At 39.2% G+C, this 16,782-nt stretch overlaps 2 protein-coding genes and 1 non-coding gene across 5 annotated transcripts; 1 reads left to right on the top strand and 2 right to left on the bottom strand.

Moving 5' to 3' along the window:
* Positions 1 to 105: 105 nt before the first annotated feature.
* Positions 106 to 179, bottom strand: TRNAI-AAU (transfer RNA isoleucine (anticodon AAU)). Its single transcript has one exon. It is a non-coding gene; the product is annotated as a tRNA-Ile (tRNA).
* Positions 180 to 1,348: 1,169 nt separating this feature from the next.
* Positions 1,349 to 2,170, bottom strand: LOC135626028 (transcription repressor OFP4-like). Its single transcript, XM_065131215.1, has one exon. It carries the CDS (start codon positions 2,168 to 2,170, stop codon positions 1,349 to 1,351), a length of 822 nt encoding a protein of 273 aa, XP_064987287.1.
* A 3,730-nt stretch (positions 2,171 to 5,900) lies between these two features.
* Positions 5,901 to 16,189, top strand: LOC135624380 (5-amino-6-(5-phospho-D-ribitylamino)uracil phosphatase, chloroplastic-like). 3 transcript variants are annotated; one of them, XM_065127907.1, is made up of 12 exons: positions 5,901 to 6,102; positions 6,214 to 6,330; positions 7,350 to 7,418; positions 7,502 to 7,606; positions 8,106 to 8,160; positions 8,890 to 8,963; positions 10,733 to 10,816; positions 10,894 to 11,034; positions 11,130 to 11,195; positions 12,921 to 13,030; positions 15,355 to 15,562; positions 15,788 to 16,189. In XM_065127907.1, exons 1-11 carry the CDS (start codon positions 6,010 to 6,012, stop codon positions 15,521 to 15,523), a joined length of 1,083 nt encoding a protein of 360 aa, XP_064983979.1. In that variant the 5' UTR covers positions 5,901 to 6,009; the 3' UTR covers positions 15,524 to 15,562; positions 15,788 to 16,189. The 3 variants fall into 3 exon arrangements, with proteins under 3 accessions (XP_064983979.1, XP_064983978.1, XP_064983980.1); XM_065127906.1 differs by lacking the exon at positions 15,788 to 16,189 and having other exon boundaries at positions 15,355 to 15,731; XM_065127908.1 differs by lacking the exons at positions 12,921 to 13,030; positions 15,788 to 16,189 and having other exon boundaries at positions 5,902 to 6,102; positions 15,355 to 15,469.
* The last annotated feature ends 593 nt before the right edge of the window (positions 16,190 to 16,782 follow it).

Raw genomic sequence — 16,782 nt, 5'->3', positions numbered from 1 at the left:
TTAGCTAATGTTTATCTCGGATCTAATCTCATAATGAACTGATAAAGGTTACCCATAAAAGCCCAAAGCCCACAAAACTAATGAAAGCTCAAAAAAATTAAATATTGGCCCATGCAGGTTTCGAACCTGCGACCTTCGCGTTATTAGCACGACGCTCTAACCAACTGAGCTAATAGGCCATGTTATTTAATTTGATTCCGTTTTATATTTCTATTAAATTTACCGCAGAGACCACTGCTCCCTCCATCCTCGCCTTCGAAGTCGTGTCTCAGAAAATGGGGGAGACCATTCGTGACGCAGGGATCGTCCCAGCCGCCAAAGGGCATTCACTCTAATGGGGAAGATGAGCCATATCAAATCGAACTTTACGGAAGCAGTAGAGCGAGGGAGAGGGAGCGGGAGCTTCAAATCTCTCCCGCCAGTGGAGCCAACCTGGAATTTTTCTCTCCAAAATACAAAAAAAGGTTAGATTTGATTACAGCTTGACCAGAAGTCAACTAGACATGATTTTGACTTTACCCTCACAAGGAAAGCCGTTGGTTTATTTTTCTTGAACCACAGATGATTGACTTCGTCCTCGAGATATAATCCTGTTGGCTTTAGAGGTGGCAGCAGACCAATTGAAAGCCTTACACTTTGTCTCGTATTTATAGTTCCTCATAAAAGTTTGAATTATCATAGTTTGAATTCCATCTCGTATTTATAGTTCCTCATAAAAGTTTGAATCTGAACAATCAGATTCAGATGAAGTGTCCGTCCCTGTGTCTCTTCCACCTCTATCTAAGTCACTACTATAACGTTCCTAAGACACTGACATATTCTCGTGGAGATCGATACTGTGCACATAATGATGGAACGACATCCTTCAATATCCTCCTTGGGCGACAACGATGACCAGAGCCAGTTTGCTCACCTTCAATCCATGAAGAGAACCAGCTCAAACCACAACCGATATCGAAGTGGATAAAGAGGTGGAAGAAGACTCGAGCCCAGACCTTCGACGTCGCAGCCATCTTACAACAGCAATAGCTGAGGAAACAGTGGGACGACTGGGCATCGTGCTGGTTATCCAATACTGCTTCTCCTACCAATGGCAGGAGTCATGATATCCGATCCAAAGCACAAACGCTAAAAGAAGCTCAACTGTGTGCAAGTGAAGAGTCCCACAGGCTGTCGACACACAATGTACGAATCAGATTGCAAAAGAAATCGAACCTATACACGAAAACAGAGAAGCACAAGATCACCAGTGTAGCGTAGTTACACTGGACATTCTACCATTCTTTACATCACGCAGCTTCTCTTGCAAATATCAGTTTCTACAACAAGCTAGACATTTCGTCACAATCTAAGTGGAGCTGAATTCGAGCCAGATTTGTTGGAACTCCTTGACAATGAGACTGTGATACTTCCACGAATTCAACGATAAGTAGCACGCTAGCAGCTCCTCCATTTCCTTCGGCGATCGAATGTTGTTTCCGATGATCATTTCCACAATCGACTCCCTGAAATCCCTTTGCGGATCCGAGGACGACTTCACCACCACCAAGCTCCCCAGTAATGCCTTGCTCTGTTGCACTGATGACTTACGGTTCCTGTAAGCCTGGAGACCGGCGAGGCGTGGAGTGCGATAAGCTCTGACCTCTGGTCTCCTTCCAATCCGCTTCCTGTGCTCCCGAAGAACGCAAGTCTTGTCCGGTGCGTCATCGTCATGGACATCCTTTATCGGTTTCGTCAGAATTGGTGGTAGTTTAAGCTCCGACAGTACTTCCAAGTCTCCACTCATGGTGCCCATGGTGTTGTCATCCGTGGAGGAATTTTCATGGCATCGATCAACGTAGTCACGATACGATGTGCTTTCAGACTCTGTAGCCTTCCTTTGGATGTTTGCTCTGGTCTTTCTCGGAGATAATGCGGGGAAATGAGTGTCTGAGGCCTTGTGGTTGACAGGAGAACGAGGAAACCCCTCTGTTCTTTCTCTGGTGGAGACGTAGTAGGAGGATCTTCGAGGGAGTTGAGCCAGTTCTCTGGGTGGCGAAGATGTATGAGGATGACTTCGCTTCATGGTGTTGTGGATGCTCTGGCGTCTGGTTGATCTGCCTATATCCTTGAGCTTGTAGAACCAGGAGCCAGGCATCATGTCAGATAACCTAAATCGATGATTGCCCATCTGCAAACTACACTCTCGATGGAAGAAGAACACTTTGTGATGGACTACTAGATAAGTAGAGCTTGATCCACATGAAGAGCATGAGCTAATTCTGCGGTTTCTTACGGATAGGAAACGTAAAGCTCCAGCCTCCAGATTTCTTTATGTCCCGAGGAGGAGGAGGAGGAGGATAGTGGGAGACAAACAAAGAGAGGTGAAAGGTTGGTAGGAAGCAGAAAAGGTTGGGATTGTCGATAAAGATGGTGGTGGGATCAAAAACATAAACCGCATCCTCCTCTCAGAAACTAAAAGCAAATCAGAAACAGGGAACTACTGAATGAAAGATGGAGAACACAATTATGATGACTGCTAATATTCAGCATGAAAAGTGTATTATTTGATTTCATCAATTGATGAACTTGAGATGCCACAACGCATGTCCTTCTCCTGCTTGCTTGCAGGGAGTGTGGTAGGAGTACACACCCTTTAGAAGAGTGCCGAGGCCATTATGGCTGGAAGTCCGCAGCTTTACAGCCAAACGTGGAGCGCTTTTGGGGCGGTGTGACTCTCCGTGCGCTTCCGAGTGCGCTGTAACAACAGACATGCCGGCGAGATTAAGGTCGACTTTTAACGTGGGGGAGGGGCGAAGAGGAAGAAAAGCAGAGAAGGATATGCCGACGACATGTGCAGCGCGATTTGGTCATATATTGCAGCTAATGGTGGGCGGCAAGCGATTTCGATGTGCGTAGAAGCCACACGTAAAGGGCAAATATGTCATTTACTATCACGTCGGCAACGAATTATGGATCGGTTTATTTCTGACTTGAGTTTGAATTTAGATCCGGACACAACTTTATCCAGAATGAATTATATATATATATATATATCATACTGAATATATGTATTATATAATAATTCATGCTGAATAAAACTGTGGATCCGTACAACACACACACAATATACATATACATATACATACATATATATATATATATATATATATATATATAATCACAAGCTATCTTTACCTGATCTATTATTCTACATGAGATTTGAGCTACAGTTCATCATGTGTTTCCGTGACAATTAACGAATTCGAATCATTGTCAACATGTTTCAGGGTAGACCAGATCAAAAACTACTGATAGAAATTATTGGGGGGTTGACTTGATGCTCAAACTCCCATGAACTTTGAGAACGCATGATCGGTTTGTCAACTCCCATCATTTTCCAGGTTCTGCCTACCTAATACTGTTGCTCTCTCATCAACTGTTCTTTGATAACAAGCCAAGATGCATGTCTCAACTCTCTCGAGTTCTCGTTGCCCTATTCATGGATGTTAACTCGACTTCAATTATGTCCAGACTTCTCCAAAAATAAAAAAAACTTTTTTACTGCATTTTTATACACAATTATTACTTACATATCATTTATAGAATGATTTCTCCAATCTATATTTATAACTATATGTTCTTTTTCCTGTTGTTGTCAGGGTTCAAAGTTCATATTTCTGCACCATTGTAACCCAATCAAGTAGCACATACCATGATGTTTAAATCCCCAAAACAGTTACATATACAGCAACTTGGCTTCTTCTCATCCATTTTGCTGTCCTTAAGTTATGCTAAACACACAAGCGTGAGAAACATTACAAGTTACTATCGTAAACTTCTTCTTCTCATCCTTTTTTATTTGCACTCTCAAAACACCAGAAAGCTATGTCTTTTCGTGGATACTGTAACAGTCTTCTTCTGTCATCTAAGAATGTCCTCCATTGGATCCATCACTTGGACCGGACGGTGGCGCGATGTCTCTAAACATGGTGAAGAGGACCGGCGCCGACGAGGACGTCGCCACGAGCTTCTTATTCTTCGACACCAAGCCAACGGTGGTGGCCGTCGCCGTGTTGCATGGCTGGGCAGATGGAGGACTATAACTCGAAGCTGTCTTCCCTGGGCCGGAGGTGACCGGACCGAGAGGCCTCGCAGTGCATTGCTGGAAGATGATTAGGATTAGAAGACATGCAGTGACTTTGTATTGGATTGCCATGGCGGATAACAAGAGGTAGTATGGTAGTGCAGACCAGCACTTGCGTTGAGGTTATTTATAGAGGAGAGTGGAGGCGAGCAAAGTGACCGAAGGGGGAAGACGGAAGGAGTGTGTGTTGGAGAGCTCGGAAATGGTTACGTCAGAGGTGAGAGAAGCGAAGGGACTCCAACCCTCCGTTGTTTGACTTCCACATGCGTTCACGAGTAGAGGAAGAAGAAGATGGCACGTTATTGTGAGAGTTAAAGTGGGAAATTAGGTGATTAAACATTTGATCGATGTGGTGGATATCCGTGCAGGTACGTAGATCAACAGGGAGCTAATGGTGATCGATCGAATCGTCAAAGATACTGGCATTCGCCCACTGATTCGTTCGGTGAAAGAAGTCAATTGGTGGTTTGACTTTTTATTCATCTTGTCCACCGGAGTCAACGTCCGGTTTGGCATTTGGATTGCTAAGAAGTGAAGATTACTGAAGTATGGAATCCGATGAATTAAGGATCGAGTTTTTGATGGATGGATGGAGTGTTGGAGTACAATTTCTTACCGTGAAACACCATCCAAAAGAAATCAATGGCAGGACACCATCACTTTCTTTTAGTGACATGACGTGGTTAGGGAATGGAGGAAAGATCTAAGCAAGGATACAGAGTTTGATCTTTTTACACAACATCCCACGATCTCTCTTGTGGCTTTAAGACACAAGTCTCTCATGAAGTTGACAGTTCTACAACACTAAAAGTAGCCAAAATATTGTGCTTCTTGCTGCACTTTCTTGCACATCGCCCTCACTCTTTGGATTCTGGAGTTCTCGGTATTCCCGAGCCGTGGTTGATGGTGGTAGTGGACAAGTTGTCTTCCTCCACCAAATGCTCATCAAAGCTTTGTGTGAACATGGTTCATGGAATTGGACAAGTTATCTCCATCCTCAGTCTTCTTCCATTCAAAATTGTTGATACTTCTGTCTTGAATAAAAATTCCATAAAACAAAAAAGAATGGATGAATTCCTGAAATCTTTTTTTTTTAATTTTTTCTCATGAAGGATTCCCATTTTCAGAATTTCCTAATAATGTATTCTTTGCCTAATATATGAAGTATCATTGACTTCACCATCATCTATACCTAAGTGACAGTATTTTTATCTTATATTACAATGTTTTCAATAATATTAAAAATATTATTTTTATAAAAAATACTGTATTAAACATAATAATGTTTATACTATATCATGGTGTTTTCAATAATATCAATAAACCACTATAACTTAGTATAAAAATAATTAAACATAATATTTTTATTACATTACACTATTTTTTTTAATACTACTGAAAACATCTGAACATAATGTAAAAATACTATAATTGAACCGATTCACTTTCGGTCCATTAAAAAAGAGAAAAAAAAATAGATAGGTTGTCGGATTATAAGTATTTTAGGTATTGGATAAAATCCAAAAAAATATTTTTTTTGAGAATCCATAAAAAAATAAGAAAATAAATAATCTATATTATAAATGACTACTGTATATTTGTGGCAATATTTCACATGCACCCGAAAATGAGAAGGACGTGCACGGCAGTCTGATGTGAACAACTCTTGACTCGTCGAGTCAAATCTAATCCAAATGGATTCGCCCTGACCCGATCTAATCCGCGTGAACATAAGGGCAGGACCTTTTTGTAATTGTGACCACAGAAAAGCCCTAAAAATAATAAATGTGGCGGTGAACCTAAGAGCCGTCACGGGTGTCTCTCGCCCTCTTCTTCCCTGTTCTCTCTCTCTTCTCCTCTCGGGTCGCTCATTCTCGAAGCCCATGGAGTGCAGCATTCGGAGCTCGTCTCTGGTGCCGCCGAGGCCGGCGTCTCGCCTCGGAACTTCCTCGGTACCCGCGAAGCCCCGATTAGTGGTACCGAGGCTTATTTCTCTGTTTCTTTCCTGAATTCCCTGTTTATGTTTTTCTCCCATCTGTGTTAACCTTTTTTGTGAGATATTTTCCTTATTTATATATTTTTGGAAGGGGTTGAAGCCCTCGATCGCCCGAAGTCGTCTGGTGTTCTGTAGAGCGGCTGGGTCTGATGACAAGGATTTGGGAAACGGGTTCCCGAGAGTCACCAGCAAGGTTTTCGTGGAGGAGGTGAGCGGCTCCGATTTCACTGTTCCTTCTAGCTCTTACCGCAGGATAATGCGATCGATTCGTTTTACGGTCGTCTGGTATGAACTGAGTTGTCCAAAAGCAGAATTCGGGATACTTGAATTGAATGCCTTGATTGGAGCAGCAAGCGACTATAATTGTGTTAGTTTGGATGGAATTGAATTGGTATGTTATGACTAGGAGCAAATCACGTGACCTTAAGCTGGGTCTGAATGGAATTCGTTTATTGAAGTCGTACTATTTATTGAATGCCTGATATAGCATCATTCTTCATGAAAACACTTGTACTCATTGTCTTTCTTTTAACACGGTATGATTCCTCTTTTTGTGTCACCCCCAACCCAAAAAGCATCTTTGGTTTGGTTTAAATGACAGCACAATGGTAAATACATATACAATTTATTCAAATCTAACTTGATCCGCAGTTATATATGCAACCCATACAATGTCTTGGTCGGGCTGAATTGAGTTGATACAATCTGATTGCATTTATTTATTCTAAATATGATTTTCTTTATTTTAGTAGTTAATTCAAATCTTAAACAAGAATACTACAGGAATAATAGGTAACTCAAAGCATTTCCTTTTTTTCTTTCCAAACATCAAAGGGTATTAAGGTATTCAATTCATTTCTATTATTTTACAAACAGAAAGCTAACTTTCAATTCAATTGAACTCAGTTTCAATCAACTGAAATCTATTTAATTATAATTAAGTTAAAGTTGATTCAGTTTTACATGAAGTTGGTTCCAATTAGAGTGTTAAAAGATGAGCTCTAAGCTTGGAATTCATTTTTATGGAATTTTAAAACCTAAATTCAGAGATTGATGGTGATGAGACAGCTTTTTGAAGATTAGCAAGAAAGGAACAACCGGGATTTCATATTTGATAAATGTAGCCTTGAATTTTATATCTTTCGTCTTTTTGTTGTATAATGACTTCTGCCTTTGGCTGTTACCATATTAATGAAAGTGGTTCAAGCGTGCATATGTTGGTTCCAGGCAATTGGAGCTGAATATGGAGAAGGTTTTGAGACGTTTAGAATGGATGGTCCACTAAAGGTTGATGTGGTAAGAATCTTGACTTCTTGTTCTTTGCAGTCTTGTGATGTTCCTTGTTGTGAGATAAAAATTGATGATGCTGATTTTTTTAGGATTATCTAAATGATAAATTGCAAGAGTGCTTTCTTCAACGGGTACGGCATGCCATGAAGCCAGATGAAGCATTTGGACTTATCTTCTCATGGGACAATGTTGTGGTAATTACTGAAACTCTTTTGGTATCTTTGTATCTCTTTGTTATCTTTTCTAGTAGAACCAAATCAATCATAGGCACTTGTTGCCAACATTTGTTGATCTGTACCTGTCATTTCCTGGAACCATCTAGCCCACTGTAGGCAAGTAATCTGATCCTGTACATGCTTCAACATTTACAGTTGTTTGCAAAAGTAACAAACTGTGCTATATCAACTGTGACATTAGTTGAAAAACACCAGAACCTCCAGGGAAGTTCAACAGTGGAAAAGAGTTTAGTGAGAGCTTGGGCTTGACTTCAGAAGTTTAAGACCACAGTTTGGTCTTGTGAATAGCTGCAGCCTGATGATGCCTTATAGGTTCTATAGGAAGAGTGTCAAAAAGCTGCTATTTTCTTTAGAGTAGTTGCAACTTGCAAGTATCTTGGAGCATTTTTTTTCAGTGTATTTTGCTTTTGTTTTTTGTGTATTGTATGACATGAGCATACTTTTGTTTTTATCTCAGGCTGACACCCGATCTTTGAAATTGGATGCTTGGAGACAGCTTGCTTCTGAAGAGGGTATGTTTGCAGCTGATATAAGGAATATGCTTCTTTTGTCACGCATTCAACATATTCAGTAGCATTTAGTGGTCCACAGAAAAAGCACGAGTATAATTAGTTTGTACCAAGATTATGGCATCAAAAGTGATGGTTCCTGGGTTTTGAAGGCTGTGAGCGAGTGGTGGGAAGGAGTTGGTATTTTACTAATTTTTTGTTTTCTTGTTTTTTCACAGTCAAGAATCTGTTAAATTAATGATTGGGCAAGTCAAAAGAATGGGTGAACGAAAATACCTAAGTGCTTGACCAGGAGTCTTTGCATGACTGTATAATTTCCCACTTAAGTTCTCAAGTCAGTTGTATTGGAGGTATCTGGTTATTGGATCATCTAGTTATTCATTCTTTTGGTCTACTAAAGCACCCTGGTTTTGGGAGATTGTATGTGTTTTAATGCATCTTTTTTCCTTAGAATCTCATTTGTTTCCCAGAACTTCGTGGTTGTGACCATTCTGTCAGTCTAATGCCTAATAATCTTGTACATAAATTCTAGAGATATTGGAATAGTTTGAACTAAAAGCAATTTGTTGTTTGCATGCCATTATCTACAAGGCACATAATGGATCCTGTATCCTGATTGGGACCACTTTTGGCATGATATTTTCTTCATTGCAGTTGAATATTATCTGTGTTTTGCTCGATTGTTTTGGAGGTCTTATGCTGTTGCTGTTATTGTACCCTATTCTCATGCAGGAAATGAATTTTCAAGTGACAGACACATAAACAAGTTGATTCTTCATACAGCTGCTGATCATGTCCTTCGTAAGGTAAAGATCTATGCTTGGATAATTGTACTTCGGACACTGATTTAGTGTAGTTGTTTTTCTAGATGTTGATCATGTCTTGAGTGGTAAGTAGAATAATGGCATATTGAATCTAGAACTTTGATGCACTAAAAGCATCTAATGTGTAATGTATTTGATTTATCTTAAAGGAGATGATTTCCTTCTAGGTATTTCTGGTGGAAATCCTATATGAAAATATCTGTATAATACATTGGCATTCAAGGACTTGTTCTTCATCAAACTGTTAAAAACACAGATGTGCTTGTAACTACACTATATTATTTGTCTGGATCTGCTTCTCCTCCAAAAGAAACCTGTAGCTACTACATATTTCTAAATACAACATTATTTTGATGGAAAATCATTCATTTTAGGTGATGCACTGATTGCTGATGTTTGCTGAAATGGCACAAAAATCATCCAATCTAAAACCCGAGCATGGTTGCTTTTTTTTCCTTATCTCTATTAGCCAATTTGAGTCAATATCTATATGAATTTGTGATGCCTTGATAAGGTGCACCTATGAAACTCAATGCACAAAACAGACTGATTTTGAACAGGTTACTAGAACCTGAAGGCATTGTGGCTGACTGAAGGTGTAAAGGTCATTAGTTTCTTTGTGTTATGATGTTATCATGAGTTAGGCTGAACAAAGTGAGATATTTATAAAGCTAGACCGATAATTTGGTTAGTTTTGGGTTTTCCTTTAGGGCCTATGACCTTCATATTTGGTGGACATTGGAGCGGCCACTGCAAAGACCGAACTAATTTCTTTTAGTGGATTCTGCCTCCCCCTTGTCTCTTGCCTCTTTATGCTTCTCTTCCTTAATCTCTCTCTTGTATCCTTTCTCACTTATAATGTACTGTTTCATGGTATTGCTACATTCTTTTAAAACTCCAGTTCAACTAGGTTACATTAGAATTTGCTTGAAAACAATACGATCAGCTAAGGACAAAAAAAGATGGAAATGTTATTGACTCGCACAGAGCTAAGATTGATGTTCTGATGGCGATTGTCCAAGCTTTAAAAAATTGGCTGACCCAGATCAGGATTAATATACTATATATATGGGTTTGGTCATCAGCTTTACTTTAGCAGAGATGTAACATTGCTACACTGATATTGATGTCTTTATGCATTTTTTTTGCCTGACCTTGCTACATTGATATAAAGGTATCAACTAGCTTGGTTGATAAGGACTTTGAGAGTTTATCGCAAGATATTAGTCTCAAATCCCGTCTTCGTCACTTACCCTTTGCAAAAAATGAAAAAAAAAATTTCTTGAATACATGCTAGCTTTAATAAGGGAATTTCAAATGAATGACAAAACTTTGATTTTTTTGGATTTTTAGAAATTTTAGTTTTAGTTTATTTAACTAAAATTTGAAAGGACAGATTGTGAACTGACATCTGGTTCTTGGTTGCATGTCTGTACAAATTCTACCAAATATAACTATCACAAGAGTGCATCTTGTCATTTTAGGCTGACTAAGCACAAATCAGAAGAAGTTTTATATCTTCCATAGAAATTACTAGAAGCAGCTAAGAATTTTTTTGTATCATCTCAATTAAATTCTGAGTATGTCATGCTCCTATAAAATGACAACCAAATAGACCAATGCTGTTGTCGATCCTGTGTTTTTTCTTTGAGTAGTTTTTCTTTTCTTGGTATCAAATAAGAATTTTTAATATATAGAGCTGCATTCATTAGTAAATGACTGATGTTGCAGGATTCTTTTTGAGTTTCCAGGTTTTGTGCTGGGAGGAAGAAGAAAGTGAATTGGAAAGATTGAAGTCACGGCTGTCACAGTTATACTATGAGAATCTTATTAAGGTATGTTTCTCCTTATTACATGCATGACCGTCAATGAATTCTCTATGAGCTAGTTACAAGCTTTTTTGCTTGTCCAGCTAGATGCACCAGTTGAAGGATTAAAAGAGTGGCTAGATGCAGTCCATACAGCAGGCATCCCTTGTGCCATTGTATCATGTCTTGATCGAAGATATATGCACGAGTCCTTGCAGAAATTGGGGCTTAAAAAGTATTTCCAGGTGGATTTTATGCGGAACTCCACTCGTCCTTTACTTTTTATAATTTTTTTTGATGCAGCCATCAAGGCTTGATGGCTGCTTCTCATGGCATGTAGGCTATTGTGACTGAAGAGGATGGAATGGAGTCTATAGCTCATCGATTCCTCTCAGCTGCAGTAAAGGTATTTGCAAAACTTAAAACTTGATGTCAATACAAATTTACATCTCTTTTTCTTTTTCCCGTGGATGTTTGATTTCATTCTGAATTCTTACTAGGCTGTATTATCATCTCTATAATGAAGATGCTGTTTTAAGATTCTCTTAATTGATGATGTTGCTTAATGTCACAATGGCCAATATTATATAAAGTAAAAACTCAAACCTTTACCCTGAGAGAATAACCCAAATGTTGGATAATTACTAATCTGTTTCCATTTTACTGCAAAAATTTAATGAAGTATTATCTTTGCCCTGAGACTAGTTCAAAAGTGGGATAAATTTCTCACTTTACTGGTTATTTTTTTGACATTAAACTGGATGGAAGCCCAAGGGAAACAATGGATTATTAAGCATGGGTCAATGTGAAAAGATAATTTGTGACAGATTTAAAAGTAACTTAGTTATCCTTGTATAGTCAACCAGCTATGGTGCAGTGCAGACAGTCAACTGAAAGAGAAATAACTAATAAGCTACTACTTAAAAACAATATCAAGTGTCATGCTAAATCAAGTAAATTCTTATTCTACAGAACTAAAATTTAGAAAAACAATATATAAACAAAAAAAGGGACCAAATTAAACATTATAATAAACACATACAAATTCAACAAAAAAATAATTAAAACACATTCTTGGAGTTGTCATATTTTCATTGGCACCTCGAGATTTTAATTCATTTTAAACCCATCATGGATCAGGATTTTTTTTCTCCAACTTGTTGCTTTTCATTGCTTCTGAGTTCAAGGGTGAAAACTACTGAATTCATGGTTCTTGACTCTTGGCCACTTCAAGAAGCCGACATACTCCAGATTTTCTTTTGTCATTTTTCTTAATGATAAATAATCTTATCTCACTTCCGCTGGCCTTATCTAATTACCTAATATCATCTGGTCATTGACTTGATGAACACCTGTCAGCTGATTGAATTGTCACAATACCATTATCTTGCTGTGTCGCCAGCCTGCTTCCTCTCCAGCACAGCTACTAATCTTAGAACAAAATGGAGCTATTGTTGCAAATATTGTCTTTTTCAGCATCTTCAAACAACTGAATTCTGATTACAGTGTTCAAGTTGGCATTACCTTCCTGCCAACTTCCTACCGGGATTGACATGTCACTCCTATTAGCCGCTCTATTTGACAGGGTGCCTTTGTCTAGTAGCTAGGATGGGTTTGAAGTTAAGGTGTTGTAAATTGTAGTGGAAGAATGATGCAAGGGTTGGTTGTTGAGTTCTCATGGTGGCATGCTTGGCAGATGTGGCAAATGAAACAGTAATCCTGGTACAGAATTTAGTCCTTGTGGGATCTCTACTGTGTTTATTTCACACTCAGGTTATCTGAAATCTAAAATATCTTATATGCATTACATGTCTTTTACTTTCAACTAAAGATATTTACATAAGTTCCTGTTTTCTCTTTCCCAAATTGGGTGACTCAATATGTGGACTGTAAATTCAATATAAAATTTGTAGACAATTTGGTTTGTGATTTTTTTTTTTCACTTCCAATGTTGTGGGATATACATTTGATTTCAGTATTTGAGTTGCATGTATCTTATTCTTTCTTTCTCTGGAATTTAAGATATTAGGAGCAACATTAGTATACTTCTTGCCATGGTGGCTAATTGTTGTGTCCAAAATAATGTGTTGCTATATTTTAGTTGGTTGATGTTCTTCATTTTCCGTGTTAGATGGATAGAAAGCCCTCCAAGTGTATTGTATTTGAGGATGATCCTAGAGGCATTACTGCTGCCCATAACTGCACAATGATGGCTGTAGCTCTGATTGGTGCTCATCCTGCGTACGTTTGTTTCATCTTTCTTAACAGTTTGATTGCATTTTATATTACTTGATTGTAATGTACCTTCAAAGTGTGTCTGTTATTTGATATGCTTAATACCCACTTTAAACTTATGATTATGAGTATTCAATTGCGATATGTAGTAATTAATAAATTCTTATCAGGTACTAGCAAGAATCCACTATAGTTGGCAAACCCACGTGCCTTCAGATCAGTTATTGCTTGCAACTAGTTATTGTCCCCGGCAAATCTTTTAAAGCGTTAACCTTGAACTCTTCAGTTATTTGGATATAGCAACTGCATTGAAGTTGTAGATTGTAGTATGAACTTATTGGGTGTGACGAATGGGTCTAATCAAATAAAGAGAAGACTGTTGTTAACCAAGTCACGACGAGCATGCCATATATGAGAATTGTTTAGATTGATAGCTTAATTATCTGGGGATCAAAGTATATTCACCTGTATTGGTTGGTAGAACCGGTATTTACTGTTCAAACGGTCAATCAAGAAGTGGACTAAGGGATTTAACCTGATTTGGTCCAGTATGGGCTTGTACTGTCTAATAAGCTCACTGTACTGAGTTTATCTAGGGGTAACCATACTGGTTTCAAATTGTACCACCTGATACCAGTATTGTTTTTTAATTTCAGCCACTTGTCACTGTCCTTTCTTATTCTTATTCTTTCTTTCTTTCTCTCACACATGCTCTCTCCCCTCCTCCCCGTTGCACCATTGCTGCCACCGCCTCCTCCCATTGCCACTGCTGCTGCCAGCTCCTCTGAGTCACCATCTCCTCCTCTGCCTCCTACCGGTAGTCTCCTTCTCTGCCTCCTTTTCTCTACCTCCCTTCTTCTCACCCTCCTCTTTGGTCCAAAAGATATCAATCCATAGTGAGTGTTAGTACATTGATTTATACCAATACCATATCAATCTGGCCGCAATCAGTGTTTGGCGGAAGATCAAGATTTTAATTACTGTGGTGGATTTTACACATTATGCATCTTACAGTGTTGAAATAAGAGGGACATCAAATGTGACAGATCTGCTGGAACTTGATAATAAGTAGCAGTGATTGAGGACTGTAGGCCCTTTTGTTCCTTGGGTGTGGGTTGAGGTTAGCAGCGTAATAAACATGAGATTGCACATGAACTAATTAGCTGAGGTGATGAAGTGCAGTGCAATCTTTGCAATCTTCATCAGAGATCAGAAGGTTTGGTTGCTGATCAGGAACACTGGCATGCTGTAGTGAGGGCCGTTGTCTGCCTCATTAATAAAGTGAGGAGGGATGACTTATGGCAAGTAAAATATGAATGACTTGAAAATTACCAAAACTAAGGTAACATAGCAAGTTGGTGACCGGAGTAGTTGTGTTTCACTTTTAATTTTGTGATGTGAGCAAAGTGAATCTAGGACTAGGAACAATAAATATGTAGGGCGTGATAGACAAATTGCCTACATTATCGCCATCTTGGAGTTCCAAAATATGTTACATGGGATACCTAACAGATGAAAGTAATTAAAAAAGAAATATCTTCAGCCAGGACAGCTATAGCTTGGTCATGTAGAATGAAGATATAGTAACCATGGATGAGACATCGCTGACCTCTAAAAGAAATTTGGACAAACATGCTGTGAATTTATTGATTGTCAGAGAAGGTGTTATACAGCAACTGATATACTTATAATAGTTCAGTTGCTTGACAAGTAACTGGAGGTTGCTTTTGAGAGTATCTGTGGGCCCATAATAAGGTTCCGAGGCCAGTTAAGAAAACCACCCCAATTTAGATGAGGGCATTCTTCATCACTTACAAGGGCAGCCGAGAGTGGTCTAATGGTGCATCTGTGGCAGAGTTTAGTACAGGATATTGCTGATATTTTTTTTGCATTCCAATTCATAGTTGTGCACCATATATTTCATCATTTCTGGCACTTGGGAAGAGGGCTTTCACAGTTTAGATATTTGCTTTCTATAATGGATTTATCCTCCTTAGAAATTGAGCTGAAAAGAATTTTTCACTTCACTGTTATCTGTTCTAATATTAACAGACCGATCATTGAGGGTTACCTTGAGATATGACAGTCTTATATGAGACCCCTATAGTATGTGAAAATAACTCGAGTATTATTAGAACATGGAGTTCCTTCTCCATCCTTTCAATCAATGTGCTTTTATAAGGAAAACTTACATGATGTTCTGTTCCGTAGTCTTCTTTTGCTTTGTTTCCCTATGATTTTTGGATGGTCTTTCATCACTCCACTGAAATTTGTTTACTAGGTAGCTATTGTCGTAAAGTGACTGTAATCTCTCGCTACTCTTTCTGCAGGTATGAGTTGGTACAGGCCGATCTTGCTGTTGCTAGCTTTAGTGAGCTCTCTGTGATTAACCTTAGAAGATTATTTGCTCACAAGGGATCAAGTTTTATGGATTTGCAGAAGCAGATAATAGAGAAATCACCACCGAAAAGAAAGCTCATGACCGATACAATTTATTAATTTCCCCCCCCTTCTGCACGTCTCTTCTTTTTGGTTCAGGTAAAGAAAAGCCCTGTACATATCACTTTTCTTTGAAGCCCTCCAATAAGCATTTTTGCAAAACGATTCAAATATGAGAAAATAAGTTTTTTTTCTCTCTCTCCCTCTCCCTTTATTGACATTGTGTCTCTTGTTATGCCTTATTATATTTTATTGTTTTCTTGGGGCATTTGTTTGGAAGTTATAAATTGCTCATATGGTTCTATTATTTTTTCACGCAATAAGCACATCATTGTCAAAGCATCGGATAACAAAATGGTGTACACTGGAACCTGTCATTCCATGAATGATGGGATGGGATGGAATGGAAGATCGAAGCTATGGGAATTGTCAATCAGGTGGGTTTCACTAACCTGGAATCTGCCATTCCTACCGACCGAGTTGGGTACTTGAAATCATGTGCCACGCCTCCCATTGCACTTCAAAATGAGTCGATGACAATTAGTTTTCCAGTGCGACAGGTGTCCAGTTTATAGTAATTTGAGAGGAGAAATGTGTCCTTTTGCTAAACTTTTGGGTGTAGAAGTTCATGGAGTTCTTTTTTCTGTTAATATAATTTGAATTAAATTCTATAGTTAGAATTTTGATAAGAATCAATATAATGAAGTGGATCTCCTGTTTGACTTAGTTTTGGAGTGTAAGCTTTTAGAATAATAACAATGATCATAGAGTTTAAACATCTTCGTCGACGTCATCCTCCGCGACCCTTGGTTCGCTAGGGACGTTGACCTCGACCAATTGGCGACTCTGGTACACCCCAACAGTAGCAAGATCCATCGTCGTATCGGTGGCGGTGAGCTCAATGCCTTCGACCTCATAAGACCCTTCGCGTCCGGGCTCGACCTTTCCGGCCTGTTCACTGATGCAGCCTTGGATCGGGAGCGGTTCGTGTCTAGCGAGACGACGGACCGAATCATGGATCGAGTCGAGGAGGTGGGGGAGACAAAGGGCTTGGCGGTGAGGAGGGCGGGCGAGAGGGGGATGGGGGCGATTTCGTGTTGTCGGTGGAGGTCTACGGGTTTGCCGACGACGTGTTGGTGGTGGAGGTGGGCGACGATGCGAGTGGAGGTGGGCGACAACGCGGTTTGAAGCTTCTGGAAGGAGAAGCCGAGGCCCACGTTGAGTGGTGCAGTTCACCTCGGTTTGTGAGCCATGGGGCTACGTGTAGGATTTGGGCTAATTATCGATTACTATATAGCTAGATATTTTGAATATTTATT

Source organism: Musa acuminata, chromosome BXJ2-10, assembly GCF_036884655.1.
Source record: "Musa acuminata AAA Group cultivar baxijiao chromosome BXJ2-10, Cavendish_Baxijiao_AAA, whole genome shotgun sequence".
NCBI classification, from domain to species: domain Eukaryota; kingdom Viridiplantae; phylum Streptophyta; class Magnoliopsida; order Zingiberales; family Musaceae; genus Musa; species Musa acuminata.
Note: the sequence above shows the minus strand (reverse complement) of the source record. Positions and strands in the feature narration are given on the sequence as shown.

Coding starts and splice junctions, on each gene's coding strand:
- LOC135626028 (XM_065131215.1), bottom strand. CDS start 2,170: ATGGGCAATCATCGATTTAGGTTATCTGACATGATGCCTGGCTCCTGG.
- LOC135624380 (XM_065127907.1), top strand. CDS start 6,010: ATGGAGTGCAGCATTCGGAGCTCGTCTCTGGTGCCGCCGAGGCCGGCG. Junction 8,161..8,889: donor ACAGCTTGCTTCTGAAGAGG/GTATGTTTGCAG, acceptor ATTCTCATGCAG/GAAATGAATTTTCAAGTGAC. Junction 13,031..15,354: donor CTGATTGGTGCTCATCCTGC/GTACGTTTGTTT, acceptor CTCTTTCTGCAG/GTATGAGTTGGTACAGGCCG.